A 22,409-nucleotide genomic window follows, 5' to 3' on the forward strand; every position below is an offset into this window, starting at 1 on the left:
ACCCAGCCACGTTTAATCTTCAATGCCCTTGCTGATGGAAGGAGGTTTTCACTCAATCTCACGATACATGGCCCCATTCATTCTTTCCTTTACACGGATCAGTCGTCCTGGTCCCTTTGCAGAAAAACAGCCCCAAAGCATGATGCTTCACAGTAGGTATGGTGTTCTTTGGATGCAACTCAGCATTCTTTGTCCTCCAAACACGACGAGTTGAGTTTACCAAAAAGTTATATTTTGGTTTCATCTGACCATATGACATTCTCCCAATCTTCTTCTGGATCATCCAAATGCTCTCTAGCAAACTTCAGACGGGCCTGGACATGTACTGGCTTAAGCAGGGGGACACGTCTGGCACTGCAGGATTCGGGTCCCTGGCGGCGTAGTGTGTTACTGATGGTAGGCTTTGTTACTTTGGTCCCAGCTTTCTGCAGGTCATTCACTAGGTCCCCCCGTGTGGTTCTGGGATTTTTGCTCACCGTTCTTGTGATCATTTTGTCCCCACGGGGTGAGATCTTGCGTGGGGCCCCAGATCGAGGGAGATTATCAGTGGTCTTGTATGTCTTCCATTTCCTAATAATTGCTCCCACAGTTGATTTCTTCAAACCAAGCTGCTTACCTATTGCAGATTCAGTCTTCCCAGCCTGGTGCAGGTCTACAATTTTGTTTCTGGTGTCCTTTGACAGCTCTTTGGTCTTGGCCACAGTGGAGTTTGGAGTGTGACTGTTTGAGGTTGTGGACAGGTGTCTTTTATACTGATAACAAGTTCAAACAGGTGCCATTAATACAGGTAACGAGTGGAGGACAGAGGAGCCTCTTAAAGAAGAAGTTACAGGTCTGTGCGAGCCAGAAATCTTGCTTGTTTGTAGGTGACCAAATACTTATTTTCCACCATAATTTGCAAATAAATTAATTTAAAATCCTACAATGTGATTTTCTGGATTTTTTTTTCTCATTTTGTCTGTCATAGTTGAAGTGTACCTATGATGAAAATTACAGGCCTCTCTCATCTTTTTAAGTGGGAGAACTTGCACAATTGGTGGCTGACTAAATACTTTTTTGCCCCACTGTAAGTCAAGGATGTATCATGCAATATTGACTCACTACACTTATGACCGACCAAGTGAAACAAAAGTCAAATTTGGAGGTTTAAAGTATCTCTGGTGTCCAAGTTAACCTATTTTAAGAAATGCCGTTGGGTTGGTGGATATATAGTCTACGATCTTTGATAGGCTGATGTGGAATTTGTTACAGGAAATAATCACTGCCACCTGGTTAGGTTAGCATAGGGCTAAATGTGCGAGGTTATGTAATGGGAACAGCTAACATGTAGCATTTCAGCACGTCCAACTACATTGACGATTCTAATTGGCTGATGCTCATTTTGAGACAAAAATACAAAATAGAAGTATCAGTGTACCACAAGCACAGGGCAGTCATGATGCTACAGGTACAATGCGTACGTTCCAGTACAGGACATCTTTCACGAGGAACGTAATTAATGTGTCATGGATGTGTTCCAGGTCCGTCAGGAGAGGCCATCCAGATCCACCACCAGACTAGACAGAACATGGCTGAATTGCAGGGCAGCGAGCAGAGAGACCCCGCCCACACCTCCGCCGAGCTCCTGGAACTGGCCTATCACGAGGCCACTGGCAGGTTAGACACGCCCCAGGGGGAAGGTCATGCCTCTTTCTTTAAATGTAATTATAGTTGTCAATTGATTATTTCCCCCCCTGTGGACTATGTGTTCAGACGGACAGCCTCAGAGAGACGACAGGCAGGAGAAAATGGGCTGTACTCCAGCGGAGGGATGGAGGAGTATACTCATGGCAGCCCAGCCAGCAGCAACAGCACTGGTACACACACACACACGCTAGTGCATCTGACTCACTATATAAGCATTGTATACATCACACACAAACCCTGACAACTATCTTTTCTCTTAATGTTGTATGGTTGATGGTCACGCTGTTGGTTTTAATGCTGATAATGTTTGTGCAGGAACACCGGTAAACCGTGGCTCCTCGTTGGAGGACTTTTCCTCTGGCAGTCCGGATCCAAGTGAGTCTGTGCTGCCCTAAGAAAGAAAACACACTCACTACACAGACACACTTGACACAGTCACACACATGTCATGTACACAATATCCTATCAGTTTGGTTGTGAACATTGCCTGACAGCCGAACTGATAATTGGAATAAGCCCTCACATGATGAAATGAGAGCTTATTCAGCTGAACCCCTGATTGGCTGATTCCTCCGTTCGGTGTCTGTCTGTGAGGGAAAGACTAGGGTTCATAAAGGGTCACACGTTTTTGGGTCATGCATTTACCCCCCCTCTCTCTAACGTCCTTCTCTCTAGCTCTGGGTATCTCTCACTTCCATTCTTTATCTTCCAGCTTCTCTAGCTCTTTCTCCATTTTCTCCCTCAGGCTTCACACCTCTCTCCTCAATGTATCTCCTATCTTTTACTCTATCATACATAATAATATTAGAGTCTCTGCTCTCAAGTGTATGTGCTTAATTAGCCTCTTCCAGGTATTTGTGTGTGTGTGTGTGTGTGTGTGTGTGTGTGTGACTCCTGACTGTCTGCATGGGTGGCCGGTGGCCTAGCGGTTAAGAGCGTTGGACCAGTAACCGAAAGGTTCGAGTCCCCGAGCTGACTAGGTGACAAATATGTCTGTGCCCTTGAGCAAGGCATTTAACCCTAATTGCTCTGGATAAGAGCGTCTGCTAAATGACTAAAATGTAAACGCATGAGTTTCTGTCCATTTTTCTGTGGCATGTGTAGTGTGTTTGTTTTGCATGTACTGTGTGTGTGTATATATAACATATATGTGTGTGTGTTTGTATGAGCCATATATGCGTGCATGTTGTAATCACACTGCTGATGAGATCACTGCTTATCACATGCTTATCACATCATCACAGATTGCCAGGTCGATTGTCACAGAGCCTCAATCTCCTGCATGTGTTGATCAGAGCTCCACTTCTGTCAGTGACACTGGAATCATCATCATCAGGTGTAATGAAGGCAATGAGAATAACCCTCTGCTCTTTTTTTCCTTCCCCCTCTTTTCTCTCTCTCTTTCTCTACTTTTTATTTTTGTTTGTTTCTGTCTGTCGTTGGCTGTGTTTTTCCCGCGCCACTCTTTTTATCATTCCAACCTGTATCTTTGTTCTACACTTTCCTCTCCTACTTTATCAACCACCTCTGCACACCTTCCTTTCATTCCAAATGTATTTCTCTCTTTTGCTTGTCCTTTTCCTATTTCCTTACCTCCTCCTCATCCACAAAATGCACCCTGTTGGGTGGTATGTGTGTTTTCCACGGGGCACTTGTTTGTTTGTGTCTGTCTCTGTGTATGTATGTATGGTATTTTTGTCTGGTTGGCTCCGTGTGTGTGGCGGGGGTTCCCCTGAAGCCCTGCTGCTGTCTGCCCCCCCGACAGTGCCTAGCTTCTGTTGCACGGTGGGGGTAGACTGGAAGTCTCTGACCACACCCGCCTGTCTGCCTCTCACCACTGACTACTTCCCTGAATGGCAGACCCTGCAGAACGACTACACTGAGGGCTGCTACGACCTGCTGCCACACACTGACCTGGAGAGGTACAGGAAACATGTTTGTTTTACTATTCTTGTGGGAGCCAAACAATTGATTCCCATTCCAAATCCTATTTTCCCTAACCTCAAACCTATCCCCTAACTGTAAGCCTAATTGGAACCCTAATCCTAAAATAGCCTTTTCCTTGTGGGGACTGGTGAAATGTCCGCACTTGTCCAAATTTTCTACTGGTCAAAACAAGGATAGTAAAACCAAAAATACACACAGACACGTTGTAGAACGACTACACTGAGGGCTGGTACAACATGCTGCCACACACTAACCTGGAGGGGTAGAAAATGTAACACGGGGAGTACACACCTCACGTAGTATACAAAATGACTACTGCAACACTGACTGACTGCATGGTCTACTGAGAAATATATAGCAACTAATTGATCAACAGGTACGTGCAGCTGTTTCAGATGCTCCACCCCTCTCACCCTGTCTCTCTCTGTCTCAGGCGGGATGATGAGGCCCCGGTCATGAGTGCCCCTCATGTGTTTGAGGAGTTTATCTGTCAGCGGCTGATGCAGGGCTACCAGATCATTGTCCAACCTAACAAAAGGAAACCCCAGCCTGCTGTGGCCCCGCCCCTCAGCAGTAGTCCACTCTACACCAGAGGTGTTCTATACTGTCTCTGTCCGGGCGTGTGGCTCAGCTCTGACACAGTTACCTAATAACACCACAGTCACAGTTAGCTACTGACTGACACTGTTAACTTAGAGAGGCTAATGGGTCTGTTATACGGCATATTGACTTGCATAATTTAATCATTTGGTAAATTACAGTAATCTCAGTTTGGACCAAGTGCAGTCATGTACCCTCTGTCTTTCTCTTCCTCCTTCTCAGGGCTGGTCTCTCGACGCAGGCCAGAAGAGGAGGAGAGTCTGTACTGGCTCAGTATGGGCCGTACCTTCCATAAAGTCTGCCTGAAGGATAAAATCATCACTGTTACCCGCTACCTTCCGAAGTAAGTCTCCAGCCTTACATTAGATCCATACTCCCAGCTAATCATCAGACTGTACTGTTTGCATGTCACTCACCTGTAGTGTGTGTGTGTGTGTGTCAGGTACCCGTATGAGTCAGCCCAGATCCAGTACACCTACAGTCTGTGTCCCCCTCACTCTGACGCCCACTTCCTGTCCTGCTGGGTGGAGTTTGGTCACGAGAGACTGGAGGAGTACAAGTGGAACTACCTGGACCAGTACATCTGCTCTGCTGGCTCTGAGGACTTCAGGTACCTATGCTCAGCAAACACACAGTTACATACGGAGCCATGTTCAGCCCCAGGGAAGGCTTTAACACATTAATTTGGACCCCTTTCTGTTGGAAAAGAGTTTGCCATAGCCAGCACTGAGTGTACAGAGTCAACTATACTGAACAGAAATATAAATGCAACATAAGGTAATCAGTCAATTGAAATAAAGGCCCTAATTAGGCCCTAATCTATAGATTTCACATGACTGGGCAGGGGTGCAGCCATGTGTGGGCCTGGCAGGGCATAGGTCCACCCACTTGGGAGCCAGGCTCACCCACTGGGGAAAAATACGTTTGTCCCCACAAAAGGGCTTTATAACAGACATAAATACTCTTCAGTTTAATCAGCTGTCCGGGTGGTTGGTCTCAGATGATCCCGCAGGTTATGAAACTGGATGTGAAGGTCCTGGGGTGGTGTGGTTATACGTGGTCTGCGGTTGTGAGGCTGGTTGGACGTACTGCCAAATTCTCAAATGACGTTGGAAGCAGCTTATGGTAGAGAAATTAACATTCAATTATCTGACAACAGCTCTGGTGGACATTCCTGCAGTCGGCATGCCAATTGCACTCTCCCTCAAAACTTAAGTAATCTGTGGAATTGTGTTTGACAAAACTGCACATTTTAGAGTGGTGTTTTAATGTCCCCAGCACAAGGTGCACCTGTGTAATGATCATGCTGTTTAATCATCTTCTTGATATGCTTGGCATAGGACAAATGCTCATTAACAGGAATGTAAACTAATTTGTGCACAACATTTGAGAGTTAAGATTTCAGTGTGTATGGAACATTTCTGGGATTTTTTATTTCACCTCGTGAAACATGTAACCAACACGAGTGGCGCAGCAATCAAAGGGACTGCATCTTAGTCCTTGAGGTGTCACTACAGACACCCTGGTTCGATTCCAGGCTGTATCACATCCGGCCGTGATTGGGAGTCCCATAGGGCGGCGTACAATTGGCCCAGCGCTGTCCGGGTTTGCCCGGGGTAGGCTGTCATTGTAAATAAGAATTTGTACTTAACTGGCTTGCCTAGTTAAATAAAGGTTAAATGTAAAAATAAATAAAAAATGTACGTGTTGCATTTATATTTTTGTTCAGTATGTATGCATGTATGTCACACTTCCAAATAACTCTTATTTCTACCGGCCGTGTGCCATAGTTTGATAGACTCTCTGAAGTTCTGGCGGACCCGCTTCCTGCTGCTGCCGGCTGGGGGGGCTAGACGTGTGGCGGACGGGGAGGGGCACTGGGACGTTTACGGGGAGGGAGTGGGCACGGTGGCGGGCAGAGAGGGCATGACGGGCACCGGGGACTGGGCCCTGCTGGATGGCTTCATCCGCTTCCTGGAGGGACTCAACCGCATCCGCAGACGCCACCGCTCTGACAGGATCATCAGGGTAACACCCTAAAACACTGTCTTACTCATTTCAGAAGACTAAAAAAACTGCAGTCTTGCAAACCCAGCTAAGAGAGAAACTGACTGCCAGGAACAATGATCCTATGCCAAATGTTGTTGTCTTGAGCTGTTTTAAGCTTCCTGTCATACTGTCTTCCCCTCTCATTCTGTCTGTAGAAAGGACCGGCGATGAAGGGTTTGCAGGTGACTGGTCCTCTCTCTGCCTACCCTCCGGAGCCTGTAGCGCCCCCTCTGGGCAAGAAAGGCACCTCCGCTTTATCAGCTCTCCTGGAGTTGGAGCAGAACCAAAAGTGAGTGTAGTTGTCCTGTCTGTGTTCTTCCAATGGAACCTTGTGTGTTTCCAAATCATTAGAAGCACAGGGTATCTGACATTGATGCTACCGTTCTTACAATGAGGATACATTTCCTGTCTGCAGGACTCTAGAGGAGCAGCAACAACAGGGGAAACCCTCAGCTGCCACCAGTGAGTCTTCCACTGTCACCATGACCACTACATATGTGGACAGCCCTCGCAAGGTGGGTGTCTTTGTGTGGTTTTGGGAAGGAACACAATGATCAAGGGCTTTCTGTCTTGGGTAAAAGGGAGCTCAATTTCTGGCCTGGGTAAAAGGGATCTCAATTTCTGGCCTGGGTAAAAGGGATCTCAATTTCTGGCCTGGGTAAAAGGGATCTCAATTTCTGGCCTGGGTAAAAGGGATCTCAACTTCTGGCCTGGGTAAAAGGGATCTCAATTTCTGGCCTGGGTAAAAGGGATCTCAATTTCTGGCCTGGGTAAAAGGGATCTCAATTTCTGGCCTGGGTAAAAGGGAGCTCAATTTCTGGCCTGGGTAAAAGGGAGCTCAATTTCTGGCCTGGGTAAAAAGGAGCTCAATTTCTGGCCTGGGTAAAAGCGAGCTCAATTTCTGTCTTGGGTTAAAGGGAGCTCAATTGGGGCGTTTTGGTTGAGGGCATTTTTTGTTGTTGGTGTGTATGGAATGTTGGTTTGCCGTTTTATAGGGGTTTATCTTTGCTTCCTTATTATGGGGTTTCGCTTTGCTTTTGTTTCCTTCTCTCCTTCCCCAACTTTCTCTCCTTGCCTTCTTTTCCTGTTGATGGACTTTGGGTTTTTCGTCCTGTGGTGTATCCCTCTTCCTATGCTAACAGGATGCTGCCTTCATTTTGGATTTTATACGTAGCCCTCGTTCCTCCTACATCTATCACACACAGGTCAGTAACTAGGGGCACTGGATGCCGCTGCATCTGTTAGAGTAGAAGTGTGTGTGTTGTCCTGTTTCAAGTTTTAATGTCACATGCACAAGTACAGTGAAATGCCGTTCTTGCAAACTCAAAACCCAACTTTGCAATAATCAATAACAATGTAAAACTTGATAAAAAAAACGATATATAAGAATAAGCGATATGAAATACACAAAGTAGTAAGCCTACTATATACAGTACCAGTCACAAGTTTTGACACACCTACTCGTTCAAGGGTTTTTCTTTTCTTTTACTATTTTCTACATTGTAGAATAATAGTGAAGTCATCAAAACTATGAAATAACACATGGAATCATGTAGTAGACAAAAATGTGTTAAACAAATCCAAATATATTCTCATCAAAGTAGCTACCCTATGCATTGATGACAACTTTGCATTGATCACTCTTGGCATTCCCTCAATTAGCTTCACCTGGAATGCTTTTCCAACATCTTTAAGGAGTTCCCACATATGCTGAGCACTTGTTGGCAGCTTTTCCTTCACTCCGCGGTCCAAGTCATCCCAAACCATCTCAATTGGGTTGAGGTCGGATGATTGTGGAGGCCAGGTCATCTGATGCAGCACTTCATCACTCTCCTTCTTGGTGAAATAGCCCTTACACAGCCTGGAGGTGTGTTGGGTCATTGTCCTGTTGAAAAACAAATGATCGTCCCACTAAGCGCAAACCAGATAGGATGGTGTATCGCTAAAGCCATTCTTAGCCATTCTTGTTAAGTGTGCCTTGAATTCTAAATGAATCACGTACGGTGTCACCAACAAAGCACCCCCACACCATACCTCCTCCTCCATGCTTCACGGTGGGAACCACGCATGCGGAGATCATCCGCTCACCCTACGCTGCGTCTCACAAAGACACGGCGGTTGGAACCAAAAATCTCAAATTTGGACTCATCAGACCAGAGGACAGATTTCCACCAGTATAATGTCCATTGCTCGTGTTTCTTGGCCCAAGATAGTCTTTTTTTAAATTATTGGTATCCTTAGTAGTGTTTTTTTTTCTTCTTCCAGAAATTAGATCATGAAGGCCTGATTCATGCAGTCTCCTCTGAACAGTTGATGTTGAGATGTGTCTGTTACTTGAACTCTGAAGCATTTATGTGGGCTGCAGTCTGAGGTGCAGTTATTCTAATGAATTTGTCCTCTGCAGCAGTGGTAACTCTGGGTTTTCCTTTCCTGTGGCAGTCCTCATGAGAGCCAGTATCATCATGGCGCTTGATGGTTTTAGCGACTGCACTTGAAGAAAGTTCAAAGTTAATTTTGCGGATTGACTGACCTTCATGTCTTGAAGTAATGATGGACTGTCATTTCTATTTGCTTATTTGAGGTGTTCTTGCCATAATATGGACATGGTCTTTTACCAAATATGGCTATCTTCTGTCAACCTTGTCACAACACAACTAATTGGCTCAAACGCATTAAGGAAAGAAATTCCACAAATTAACTTTTAACAAGGCACATCTGTTATTTGAAATGCATTCCAAGTGACTACCTCCATGAAGCTGGTTGAGAGAAAGGCAAGAGTGTGCAGAGCTGGAATCAAGGCAAAGGTTGGCTACTTTGAATAATCTCAAATGTAAAATATATATAGATTTGTTTAACCCTTTTTTTGTTACTACATGATTCCATATGTGTTATTTCTTAGTTTGGATGCCTTCACTATTATTCTACAATGTAGAAAATATTTTTTTTAAATATGAAAAACCCTGGAATAAGTAAGTGTTTCCAAACTTTTGACTGGTACTGTACATTAAATATTAAAAAGCCAAATGACATTTACAGTGCATTCAGAAAGTATTCAGACCCCTTGACTTTTTATACATTGTAAGTTACAGCCTCATTCTGAAATGGATTCAATTGTTTCTTTTCCCCCATCAATTAACACACAATAGCCCATAATGACAAAGCAAAAAGTTTTTTTTTAAATGTTTGCAAATTGGGGGAAAAAAGACATTTACCTTAATATTCAGACCCTTTACTCAGTACTTTGTTGAAGCAACTTTGGCAGCGATTACAGCCTTGAGTCTTCTTGGGTATGGAGCTACAAGCTTGGCACACCTGTTTTTGGGGAGTTTCTCCCATTCTTCTCTGCAGATCTTCTCAAACTCTGTCAGGTTGGATAGGGAGTGTCGCTGCACAGCTATTTTCAGGGGTCTCCAGAGATGTTCGATCGGGTTCAAGCCCGGGCTCCGACTAGTCCACTCAATGACATTCAGAGACTTGTCCCCAAGCCACTCCTTTGTCTTGGATGTATGCTTAGGGTCGCCGTCCTGTTGGAAGGTGAACCTTTGCCCCAGTCTGAGGTCCTGAGCACTCTGGAACAGGTTTTCATCCAATCAAATGTTATGTCACCTGTGCCAAATCCAATAGGTGTAGACCTTACAATGAAATGCTTACTTACAAGGCCTTAACCAACAATGCAGTTCAAGAAATAAGAGTTAAGAAAATATTTAATAAATAAACTAAAGTAAAAATATATAAAATTCACATAAGATATTTACATAATATTAACGAGGCTATATATAGGAGGTACCGGTACCAAGTCAATGTGTGGGGGTACAGGTTAGTCGAGGTAGTTTGTTAAGTGATTATGTATAGATAATAAACGGCGAGAGGGGGCGGGGGCATGATGGTGTTGATGTGAGCCATGACCAGCTTTCCAAAGCACTTCATGGCTACCGACGTGAGTGCTACGGGGCAGTAATCATTTAGGCAGATTACCTTCACTTTCTTGGGCACAGGGACTGTGGTGGTCTGTTTGAAACATGTAGGTATTACAGACTCGGTTAGGGAGAGGTTGAAAATGTCAGTGAAGACACTTGCCAATTGGTTTGCGCATGTTTTGAGTATACATCCTGGTAATCCGTCTGGCCCCGCAGCTTTGAATGTTGAAAGGTCTAGCTCACATCGGCTACGGAGAGCGTGTTCACATAGCCGTCTGGAATAGCTGGTGCTCTCATGCATGCTTCAGTGTTACTTGCCTCTTTGCGAGCAAAAAAGGCATTTAGCTTGTCTGGTTGGCTCACTTCACTGGGCAGCTCGCGGCTAGGTTTCCATTTGTAGTCATAATTTTCAAGCCCGGCCACATCCAACGAGCGTCAGAGCCGGTGTAGTAGGATTCAATCTTAATCCTGTATTGACGCTTTGCCTGTTTGATGGTTCATCTGAGGGCATAGCGGGATTTCTTATAAGCATCCGAATTAGTGTCCCGCTCCTTGAAAGCGGCAGCTTTAGCGGCAGGATGTTGCCTGTAATAATAAAGGATCTCTCTGTACTTTGCTCCTTTCATCTTTGCCTCGATCCTGACTAGTCTCTCAGTCACTTCCACTGAAAAACATGCCCACAACATGATGCTGCCACCACCGTGCTTCACCAAAGGGATGGTGCCAGGTTTCCTCCAGACGTAATTCTAGGCATTCAGGCCAAAGAGTTGAATCTTGGTTTCATCAGACCAGAGAATCTTGTTTCTTATGGTCTGAGAGTCCTTCAGGTGTGTTTTGGTAAACTCCAAGCGGGCTGTCATGTGCCTTTTACTGAGATGTGGCTTCCGTCTGGCCAGTCTACCATATAGTTCTGATTGGTGGAGTGCTGCCATAAACAATTAATGAACATGCACCTGTGGAACGGTCGCTAAGACACTAACAGCTAACAGACGGTAGGCAATTATGGACATAGTTATGAAAACTCTGTTCTGGAAGGTTCTCCCATCTCCACAGAGGAACTCTGGAGCTCTGTCAGAGTGACCATCGGGTTCTTGGTCACCTCCCTGACGAAGGCCCGTCTCCCCAGATTACTCAGTTTGGCTGGGCGGCCAGCTCTAGGAAGAGTCTTAGTGCTTCCAAACTTCTTCTATTTAAAAATGATGGCGGCCACTGTGTTCTTGGGGACTTTCAATACTGCAGAATGTTTTGGTACCCTTCCCCAGATCTGTACCTCGACACAATCCTGTCTCAGAGCTCTATGGACAATTCCTTCCACCAAGGCTTGGTTTTTGCTCTGGCATGCACTGTCAACTGTGGGAGCTTATATAGACAGCTGTGTGTCTTTCCAAATAATGTCCAATCAATTGAATTTACCACAGGTGGACTCCATCTCAAGGATGTTCAATGGAAACAGGATGCACCTGAGCTCAATTTTGAGTCTCATAGCAAAGGGTCTGAATACGTAGGTAAATAACGTTTTGTTTTTAATACATTTGCAAAAATGTCTAAAATCCTGTTTTTGCTTTGTCATTATGGGTTATTGTTTGTAGATTGATGAGGGAAAAAAAAATATTTAACCAATTTTAAAATAAGGCTGTAACATAACAAAATGTGAAATAATTCAAGTGGCCTGAATGCACTGTACATGTGCAGTGATACTGGAGTGATGAAGGTAGATATGTATTGGGGTAAGGGGACTAGGCATCAGGATAATAGATAAACAGAGTAGCAGCAGACATGTGAGTGGGTGTGTGGGTTTGTAGAGTGAGTGTAAATGTATGTGCATATTATGTGTGTGTGAGCAAATGATGGAGTGGGTGTGTGTGTGTTGGAATGACAGTGTGTAAGTTTATGTAGGGCCCTGTGAGTGTGCACATACATAGGTCAATAAAGATACAAGGTAAACTCAGCCCTTGCATCCTGCACTGTCCTTCTGGCATGAAATCTGCATGTCTGCATGTGTCTACCATAGACACATCATTGTTGTTTGTGAAGAGACCACACATTACACTAGTACCTGGCAGATTTAAGCCAAGTCAACCAAGGTAATGTATCTCAGATGCGAGTTATCCTCTTCAGTATCTAACTATCATGAGACCAGAGGTGATTGATATGTAATGTAATGAAATAAATAGAAGGCAGCATAGTGACTGCCTGAGATTGACTTTATTCTAACCTTTTGGTGATTGGCCTGTAGGTTTCTACAGATCCTGCTGAAGGAGGGACCACAGACAAAGGTGGTCAGGTAGGGGCTGGGGTGGTGGCGACCGGTGGGGCTGCAGCCCAGGCAACAGGGGATACAGGGCCCAGCTTAGCCACAGAAACCAGGTGAGGAAAGAAATATTGTTTTTCAGATGTATAGTGTTCAAAATCATGTTTCTAATTGGAAAGTGTTATGTTAACGATGATGACATTAGTCATAGTTAACCAGACTTATGTCTGTGAGTTTACAGTGGACAGTCTGGTACTGGAGCCTTATGTTTGTCCTCATCCTCCACCCTGATGGAAATACTAGAGGCCATCAAACACCCCACGTAAGACCCTGTGTGTGTTTTGTCCCCACAAGGATGGTAAAACATGTGTGTGTTGGCGTGCACCACAACACATACCTCAAGTGTTTTAGTTGTGGTTTGTTGTTGTCCCTGCAGTTAGATGGGTGTGTTTGAGCTACTGTTCTGTTATGTGATATATATATATATATATATATAGAACAGGTGTGCAGCTTCTACCTGAGCAGAAGGGCCTGCCCCCTAACTGCTTCATCAGTGCTGAGATCGTCCATTGGCTGGTCAACAACGTAGAGGGTGTGGCCACACAAGGCATGGCTGTCGACATCATGCAGGTAGGTATATGTTTATCTGGTTTTGTTAAAGCATGTGCCGGATACACACTGTATGTAGTGAAGCCAGCATTTGTGTGTTTGTGTTTTTAACAGTATTGCTGTGTCCCCTGTGTTTCTGTAGAAGATGCTGGATGAGGGCCTGGTTACCCATGCATCAGGGGATGCCATGAGGACCTTTGTCTATGGCTTCTACTTCTACAGGATAGTGGCAGAGAAAGACGGTGAGCGAGGTTAGAGCGACACAGTCTGCACAACGCTAATCTGAAAACGTATCATTTTAAAAACGTTGGTTTGCTCTCCTAGGACAAGGTAGTCCTCCATGCTGCCCACCAGACATGGGGTCAATTCCATTTCAATTCCAGCCAATTCAGGAAGTGCACTGAAATTCCAATTCTTTTTGCTTTTCAATGCAGCAAATTTGGAATTTGGTTTACTTTCTGAATAGTAATAGAATTGACCCCAACCCTGCCTCCTCCACACACTGACTTCTTTCCAGTCATTGATTCTCAGTCATGCCGATATTGATTGTTCTCATTTCGAGAACAACTAACCAGACTCAATAATAACCATACATCTATCTCTCCATCTCTACTGTACTCCAGGCCCTACATCCCAGCTGCCCCCTCCTGTGGCACAGGGCTGGTCAACGGCAGCCCTGGAGGACTTTGCCCTGTTTCAGAGGAAGTGGTTTGAGGTGGCTTTCGTCCTGGAGGAGCGTCGAACTTGTGACCTCCCGGCCTTCCTTCTGCCCTGGCTGCCCAGCCGGCCCGCCTCCTATGCAAGTAGGCACAGCTCCTTCAGCCGCAGCTTTGGAGGACGCAGCCAGGCCGCAGCACTGCTAGGTACACACAGGCTGCTCCTCCCCCAGAGCTGAGCCTCAGCCCAACCACCTCAACCCCACCCCAAAATGGGCATCTCCCCCCACAATCAGAATGAGCATGCCTCCCCCGTCCCTTCCAGTCAGACACACGCCCTGGAACAGGCCCTCAGGGGTTTGGGAGGGAGGGTCCCATAGCAGGTGTCACACAGAGCCACCAGACAAGATTCCTGCATGCCTCTGTATGCAAATATGAAGTGGTGCTAACTTGGTCATCAGATTGGGACATGGTTGGTTGAGATCCGGTTAGACATTTTTCCATTAACTTGGTTTGTATTGTTGACAATAAGTTCCCAAAAATCATTAGCAACTTGTTAAAAGCTGATCTCTAACTTACCATTCCATAACTGAGGAGCTACTATTCTATTTGATTGAGGCATTCAGGGAATTTACAAGCATCCATCAAAACCATCAAACTCTCACTAATTTATTCTTAGGTTTGAATAATTGGCCTATGATTCATTATATACTAATGGCAATTTGACTCATTAAGTACTTTCCATGACTTGAATTTCTCACCATCACAATGTTGCTCTCACATCATTGAATCAATGACTTGCCATCTGAACTAATAATTATCCTGGTGACATTGTTCCTTCTGTGTGACACAAGGCATTGGACCTCAGTACCCATCCCCCATACGGGCAGCAACAGGGCTGCATGTGATTGCTGGTGATCTATCTACTCCAGCTTGCAGAGCTTGGGTTGGTGGCACACCTAAACCTCTTCCCATTCTCATCCCAACCCCCTCTGCCTCCAATTGGAGCTTGAATTGGCATGTCCGTATGTAAAGTACAGTACATATTACATCTAATGGTAGTACTCGTGCCACTGTTGACTGATTTGAAAACAACTCCATCCAATCAGATCGTTGATGGATGTGATTTGCATCTACTTCTTCCAATTTGAGAAGTAATCGGTGTGGTAGTTCTCCTTTCCGTCCAATTAGAGAACTAGTTGGTGTGGTAGTGTTTAGTGCATGCTGTGGTAGCAGTGGCTGTGTACAGTAGTGCAGTGGTGTGCAGTGCACTGTCCTCTTTGCTTTCTGTCTCTATACTGTTTAATGCGTTTCATCTATAAAATGTTGTGAGAATGTTAATGCATTTAGGGATTCTTGACCAATCCTTCTTTCTCTGTCTCACTGTGATTTTTCTAACTGTGATTTGATGCTGTTTATGCTGCCACTTTCGTAATGATAAATACTCATTTATTCTGGAAGAATATAACTTCTAAATGACTCATGCTTAGTTAAACTGTCATACCCCATGAGAACCAAAAATATAAGCTTGTTTTACTCTGTTTGTAAATGTGAAAAAACACTGTATAGCCTTAAAATATGGTTGAAACTATCATTTGTATATCTTGGATGGTCAACCCTTGCATCCATAGCTCTATCTATTCATTTGAGAGTGGTTACATTTCTCCAGGCCCATCCCTCAGCTTTTTCCAAAGCAGGGTGACCTCTTTGTAATTGTTTCAACTAAGGATTGCCCCTTTAAATTACTGATGAGTTTGGAATTGATTTCTGGTTTATATAAACCAGCTTATTGCCATGAAAATGGCAATAACACGGGGAGAGAAACACCTCCAACTGTAGGCTATGCCCCCATCTGCTCAGAAAACAGATATGGTCATTATACCCAACATTGCTGAAAACATAAATGCTAAACTTTTCTCCCATAAAATCTGGTTTATTTGGACACATTTCTGTGAGATTACGAGTTGTGAATCATAATTCAGTACCTTAAAATAAAGTCATTTATACATAAACTCAATGGTTCCTCTCCAGGAAATCATGAAACAATGACACCAAAATCTAGCTGTAGAAAGAATTTATTGTATGCGTATGTTTGTCATGATGACCATGTTTGTGTTGTCTCCAGTGATTAACGGTGTACTGGTCATTTAAAACCTATAGGCCTATTTTTTTTAAATAAAACACTCACCTTTTCAGAATTAAATAACCATATGGACAAACAAATCATGATTTCTAAAGAATTGTGATGTAATTTGGAGTAGCATTCTAAATGTATGCATCATTAGCACATAATCAGTACAGAACAGGTTTGGGGTCAATTCCATTTCAATTTCAGTCAATTCAGAAGGTAAAACAAATTCCAAATTGTCCTAACTGAAAGGTGTTGAAGAGAAATTGAATTGGAATTTCAGTGTACTTCCTGAATTGACATGGAATTGACCCCAACCCTGGAGAGAAATTCTGAGCATAAGAGGTATTTCAGGGCAAGAGAGGATGCTATGGTTGAATATTGTGGCTTCACTGACTTTCGATAACTTACTAACATTCTTTGTGACGTTTCTAACTCCATCACAAACATTTGTGCCGTATACTCCAACAACTCTCACCCTCTTAATCTCATAATATCCATGTAAATGTCCTCTTCCTGCCTGTCCATCTCTACAACCATCTCTCCCTTTGGGCCTGATCTCTGGGCCTGTCCCTCTACTCCCTTGCTCTCTCGCTCCCCTCCCTCCTTGTCTCTCTCCTCAGCTGCCACTGTACCAGAGCAGAAGACAGCCACCTTGGATGTGGACGTTAACAATCGAAGCGACCGCACCGAGTGGTGCAGCTGCTATTACCATGGCAACTTCTCCCTCAACGCTGCCTTCGAGGTCAAGCTGCACTGGATGGCCGTCACTGCAGCTGTTCTCTTTGAGATGGTAAGACAAAGACAGAATGAGGGGGATTGTCCATTGACTCACTAGAGACACTCAGCGCTTCAAACTGTGACCAAAATGCTCGCATTTGCGACCCTTTGACTTGACAATGTTTTATTGGTCGCTAGGGTGCCAGTGAATTTTTTTGTTATCTGGTCACGTTTGTTTTTGGTTCACAATGTGCTTTTATAAAAATGTATTCTAACAGCAATGGGTATGCAAACCAGGTATTCAAAAGGTTTGGTCCGACGTCTTGGTTGAATGTTTGCGATGCGCAGTTCATTCATCATGCTCTGTTTTGAATTTACATTTCTAAATGCTTCCCCAAAAAACGGCCCAATTTTAATTGGTGCGACCAAATCATGTGCTAGTGCCATCGACCGAAAACTTTGGTAGTGCCACCAGTGGAAAAAGTTAGTCCAGCACTCGACACATTAAGACTAAGATTAAGACTTCCTGTCAGAATGATTTAATGTAAGATCTTTTTAAGACCTACTGACACATTTCTTGATGTTGCCACAGATATGTAGTAAACGTCTGAATTAAATATTTCAGGATGTCATATAAGGCATGCCAGCTAATAATTAAACCATAAGGTCTCAAAACAGCTCACTAATTCCCGACATCACAACACTACACATGACATTATGCTTGCTTGGACGAGAGAGTTTGACAACAAGACACACTTTATCTTGACTCTCCACCATGTCTATCTTGGACTCTCCACCATACTCCCATCTCGACAGGTCCAAGGCTGGCACAGAAAGGCTGCCTCCTGTGGGTTCCTGTTGGTGCCCGTCCTGGAGGTGCCCTTTGCCTTACCCTCCTACCTATATGGTGACCCGCTGCGGGCCCAGCTCTTCATCCCTCTCCACATCCACCGTCTGCTGAGGGACGGCAGCGACAACCTGTTTGAGGGTGAGGAAACACTAGGAGCTTTTTACACCACTGTCATTGTACAGTCGTGGCCAAAATTTTGAGAATGACACAAATATTAATTTTCACAAAGTCTGCTGCGTCAGTTTGTATGATGGAAATTTGCATATACTCCAGAATGTTATGAAGAGTGATCAGATGAATTGCAATTAATTGCAAAGTCCCTCTTTGCCATGCAAATGAACTGAATCCCCCAAAAACATTTCCACTGCATTTCAGCCCTGCTACAAAAGGACCAGCTGACATCATGTCAGTGATTCTCTCTTTAACTCAGGTGTGAGTGTTGACAAGGACAAGGCTGGAGATCACTCTGTCATGCTGATTGAGTTTGAATAACAGACTGGAAACTTCAAAAGGAGGGTGGTGCTTGGAATCATTGTTCTTCCTCTGTCATCCATGGTTACCTGCAAGGAAACACGTGCCGTCATCATTGCTTTGCACAAAAAGGGCTTCACAGGCACCTAAATCAACCATTTATCGGATCATCAGGAACTTCAAGGAGAGCAGTTCAATTGTTGTGAAGAAGGCTTCAGGGCACCCAAGAAAGTCCAGCAAGCGCCAGGACCGTCTCCTAAAGTTGATTCAGATGCGGGATCGGGGCACCACCAGTACAGAGCTTGCTCAGGAATGGCAGCAGGCAAGAGGAGTGAGTGCATCTGCACGCACAGTGAGGCAAAGACTATTGGAGGATGGCCTTGTGTCAAGAAGGGCAGCAAAGAAGCCACTTCTCTCCAGGAAAAACATCAGGGGCAGACTGATATTCTGCAAAAGGTACAGGGATTGGACTGCTGAGGACTGGGGTAAAGTAATTTTCTCTGATGAATCCCCTTTCCGATTGAAAAAAAGCTTGTCCGGAGAAGACAAGGTGAGCGCTACCATCAGTCCAATCATGTGTGGGGTTGCTTCTCAGCCAAGGAGTGGGCTCACTCACAATTTTGCCTAAGAATACAGCCATGAATATAGAATGGTACCAACACATCCTCTGGGAGCAACTTCTCCCAACCATCCAGGAACAGTTTGGTGACGAACAATGCCTTTTCTAGCATGACGGAGCACTTTTCCATAAGGCAAAAGTGATAACTAAGTGGCTCGGGGAACAAAACATCGATATTTTGGGTCCATGGCCAGGAAACTCCCCAGACCGTAATCCCATTGAGAACTTGTGGTCAATCCTCAAGAGGCGGGTGGACAAACAAAAACCAACCAATTCTGACAAACTCCAAGCATTGATTATGCAAGAATGGTTTGCCATCAATCAGGATGTGGCCCAGAAGTTAATTGACAGCATGGCAGGGCGGATTGCAGAGGTCTTGAAAAAGAAGGGTCAACACTGTAAATATTGACTCTTTGCATCAACTTCATGTAATTGTCAATAAAAGCCTTTGACACTTATGAAATGCTTGTAATTATACTTCAGTATTCCATAGTAACATCTGACAAAAATATCTAAAGACACTGAAGCAGCAAACTTTGTGAAAATTAATATTTGTGTCATTCTCAACTTTTGGCCACGACTATACACAATTTGTCTCCATTTTATAGAGCACCTGTCTTTAACATAGATTGTAAGTAAATGTACAGGGGCATAAGCATAAACAACTTATTGGGTGTTGCTGGGTGTTCATGCTTGTCAATATTATTCCCCTGTGATAATTGTTTGACAGGGTTTGAACCAGAGACGTATTGGGATAGAATGCAGCTCTTTCAGGAAGCCATACTATACCGGTAGGTGATTCTCTATACATAGTTTAGAGACCAGCAGGTAGCTTAGCGGTTAGAGCGTTGGGCCAGTAAACCGAAAGGTTACATGTTCGAATACCCGAGCCGACAAGGTGAAAAACCATTGCGCAAGCCTCTTAATCCTAATTTGCTCCATGGGCGACGCACTACTATGACTGACCCTGTAAAACTACACATTTCACTCCACCTATCTGGTGTGTGACAGTGAAACTTTTTTGTTGTTCTCTGTAAACATGGGATGGAGATGTCTATAAATAAACTCTGAGGCACTATATGTGATGCAAAGGGCTTTAGGTATTTATCCAATGATTCTCTCACTTAACCTCTCTCGCTCAGATTCGGTTTTGTCCAAGACAAGTTTTCTGCCTCTGCTTTCAACTTCCCGTCAGAGAACAAACCCCAATACATCCACGTAACAGGTAGGCACATATTAACATAAAGATGAGCATAATTTCTAATTGTGTCACACATTTTTTTTTCAATATGCCCTTTGATATTGCTAACACCCTCCCTCACAGTACTGTTTTCCTGCCCCTCTTTCTCTCTTTTTGTCCTCCCTGCTCCCCTTCTACCTCCCTCTCTAGGCACAGTGTTCCTCCAGCTGCCCTACTCCAAGAGGAAGTACTCTAGCGGGCAGCAGCGGAGGAGGAGGAATTCAACAGCATCAGCCAGTCAGGGCCTGTTTGGCTCGGAAGAGCTGGTGGGTTACTACTGGGCCTACAATACCATGCTGACCAAGGCTTGGAGGACGGGTGTGCTTGGGGATGAGAAGCTGGCTGACCGCCTGCTCAGAGACTTCACTGACTTCTGCGCCAACAAAGACAAGAGGCTGGTGAACTTTTGGGACAGCTGCCAGGAGAAAATGAACGCTAGTGCTCCATGAAGACGAGATGGAGAGGTGAAACTGAGAAAGAGAGACAGACAAATCTATTGAAATGGGAATGCAGTGGCTGCAGTGTTGACGTTTTTGGGAAGAATTCTCCTCAACAACACCTTGTATAAGTGTGCTATGTCCCATCTGTGGCAGGATTTGTGCTTTGCATCTAGGTCAAGGTGGCAGGTCAAGTGCTATGACAGTTAACATGAAGACTATGCATGAGGAGCAGAGACTGCTTCCTCTGGTCCTGCTACTAAGCTGCTACTTTTTCTTCACATCAAGTGAATAATAAAATAACTAATCTGAACCTGGTATACGCCTCTACATCAAATCACGTTTTATTGGTCACATACACATATTTAGCAGATGTTATTGAATAAAATACAGTAGAATTAGAATACAGTATTTACATATGAGATGAGTAAAGCAGTATGTAAACTTTATTTAAACATTATTAAAGTGACTAGTGTTCCATTATTAAAGTGGCCGGTAATTCCAAGTCTGTACAGTTGAAGTTGGGAGTTTTCATACACTTAGGTTGGAGTCATTAAAACTTGTTTTTCAACCACTGCACAAATGTCTTGTTAACAAACTATAGTTTTGGAAATCTACTTTGTGCATGACACAAGTAATTTTCCCAACAATTATTTACAGACAGATTATTTCACTTATAATTCACTGTGTCACAATTCCAGTGGGTCAGAAGTTTACATACACTGAGTTGACTGCCTTTAAACAGCTCGGGAAATTCCAGAAAATGATGTCATGGCTTTAGAAGCTTCTGATAGGCTAATTGACATAATTTGAATCAATTGGAGGTGTACCTGTGGAAGTATTTCAAGGCCTACCTTTGAACTCAGTGCCTCTTTGCTTGACATCATGGGAAAATCAAAAGAAATTGTAGACCTCCAAGTCTGGTTCATCCTTGGGAGCAATTTCCAAACGACTGAAGGTACCACATTCATCTGAACAAACAATCGTATGCAAGCATAAACACCATGGGACCACACAACCGTCATACCGCTCAGGAAGGAGATGCGTTCTGTCTCCTAGAGATGAACGTACTTTGGTGTGAAAAGTGCCTTGTGAAGATGCTGGAGGAAACCGGTACAAAAGTATTGATATCCACAGTAAAACGAGTCCTATATCGACATAACCTGAAAGGCCGCTCAGCGAGGAAGAAGTCACTGCTCCAAAACCGCCAATAAAAAGCCAGACTGGTACTTTTTGGAGAAATGTCCTCTGGTCTGATGAAACTGTTTGGCCATAATGATCATTGTAATGTTTGGAGGAAAAAGCGGGAGGCTTGCAAGCCGAAGAACACCATCCCAACCGTGAAGCACAGGGCTGGCAGCATCATGTTGTGGGGGTGCTTTGCTGCAGGAGGGACTGGTGCCCTTCGCAAAATAGATGACATCATGAGGTAGGAAAATGATGTGGATATATTGAAGCAAGATCTCAAGACATCAGTCAGGAAGTTAAAGCTTGGTTGCAAATGGGTCTTCCAAATGGACAATGACCCCAAGCATACTTCATAAAGTTGTGGCAAAATGGCTTAAGGACAACAAAGTCAAGGTATTGGAGTGGCCATCACAAAGCCCTGACCTCAATCATATAGAATATTTGTGGGCAGAACTGAAAAAGCGTGTGCGAGCAAGGAGGCCTACAAACCTGACTCTGTTACACCAGCTCTGTCAGGAGGAATGGGCAAAAATTCACCCAACTTATTGTGGGAAGTTTGTGAAAGGCTACCTGAAAAGTTTGTCCCAAGTTAACAATTTAAAGGTAACGCTACCAGATACACTCCATTAGCATGTAAACTTCTGACCCACTGGGAATGTGATGAAAGATATAAAAGCTGAAATAAATCATTCTTTCTACTATTATTGACATTTTACATTCTTGAAATAAAGTGGTGGTCCTAACTTACCTAAGACAGGGAATTCTTACTAGGACAAAATGTCAGGAATTGTGATAAAACAGAGTTTAAATGTATTTGGCTAAGGTGTATGTAAACGTCCGACTTCAACTGTATATAGGGCAGCAGCCAATAAATGTTCAGGGTTGCGTAACCGGGTGGAAGCTGGCTAGTGATGGCTATTTAACAGTTGAGATAGAAGCTGTTTTTCAGTCTCGGTCCCTGCTTTGATGCACCTGTACTGACCTCGCCTTCTGGATGATAGCGGGGTGAACAAGCCGTGGCTTGGGTGGCTGATGTCCATG

The 22,409-nt window shown here is 44.2% G+C and overlaps 1 protein-coding gene across 8 annotated transcripts in view; it reads left to right on the forward strand.

The window, feature by feature from the left end:
• The window catches only part of depdc5 (DEP domain containing 5, GATOR1 subcomplex subunit), a 30,060-nt gene extending 9,562 nt beyond the window's left edge, over nucleotides 1-20,498 (forward strand). For 2 of the 8 annotated variants that reach the window (XM_024380599.2, XM_024380600.2), the window contains 21 exons: nucleotides 1,521-1,656; nucleotides 1,753-1,856; nucleotides 2,002-2,061; nucleotides 3,425-3,608; nucleotides 4,067-4,227; nucleotides 4,456-4,576; nucleotides 4,676-4,843; nucleotides 6,024-6,261; nucleotides 6,438-6,571; nucleotides 6,698-6,797; nucleotides 7,425-7,487; nucleotides 12,436-12,566; nucleotides 12,692-12,772; nucleotides 12,948-13,080; nucleotides 13,202-13,310; nucleotides 13,683-13,922; nucleotides 16,467-16,636; nucleotides 17,380-17,551; nucleotides 19,234-19,294; nucleotides 19,646-19,728; nucleotides 19,894-20,498. In XM_024380599.2, the coding sequence (XP_024236367.1) occupies nucleotides 1,521-1,656; nucleotides 1,753-1,856; nucleotides 2,002-2,061; nucleotides 3,425-3,608; nucleotides 4,067-4,227; nucleotides 4,456-4,576; nucleotides 4,676-4,843; nucleotides 6,024-6,261; nucleotides 6,438-6,571; nucleotides 6,698-6,797; nucleotides 7,425-7,487; nucleotides 12,436-12,566; nucleotides 12,692-12,772; nucleotides 12,948-13,080; nucleotides 13,202-13,310; nucleotides 13,683-13,922; nucleotides 16,467-16,636; nucleotides 17,380-17,551; nucleotides 19,234-19,294; nucleotides 19,646-19,728; nucleotides 19,894-20,192 (2,948 nt within the window). In that variant the 3' untranslated portion in view covers nucleotides 20,193-20,498. Of the gene's footprint in view, nucleotides 1-1,520; nucleotides 1,657-1,752; nucleotides 1,857-2,001; nucleotides 2,062-2,930; nucleotides 3,609-4,066; nucleotides 4,228-4,455; nucleotides 4,577-4,675; nucleotides 4,844-6,023; nucleotides 6,262-6,437; nucleotides 6,572-6,697; nucleotides 6,798-7,424; nucleotides 7,488-12,435; nucleotides 12,567-12,691; nucleotides 12,773-12,947; nucleotides 13,081-13,201; nucleotides 13,311-13,682; nucleotides 13,923-16,466; nucleotides 16,637-17,379; nucleotides 17,552-19,233; nucleotides 19,295-19,645; nucleotides 19,729-19,893 lie in introns of those variants that run through there. The other 6 variants (XM_024380602.2, XM_024380603.2, XM_024380601.2 and 3 more) reach the window with 6 other exon arrangements.
• Nucleotides 20,499-22,409: the final 1,911 nt, after the last annotated feature.

Source organism: Oncorhynchus tshawytscha, linkage group LG20 (assembly GCF_018296145.1).
Source record: "Oncorhynchus tshawytscha isolate Ot180627B linkage group LG20, Otsh_v2.0, whole genome shotgun sequence".
Lineage (NCBI taxonomy): Eukaryota > Metazoa > Chordata > Actinopteri > Salmoniformes > Salmonidae > Oncorhynchus > Oncorhynchus tshawytscha.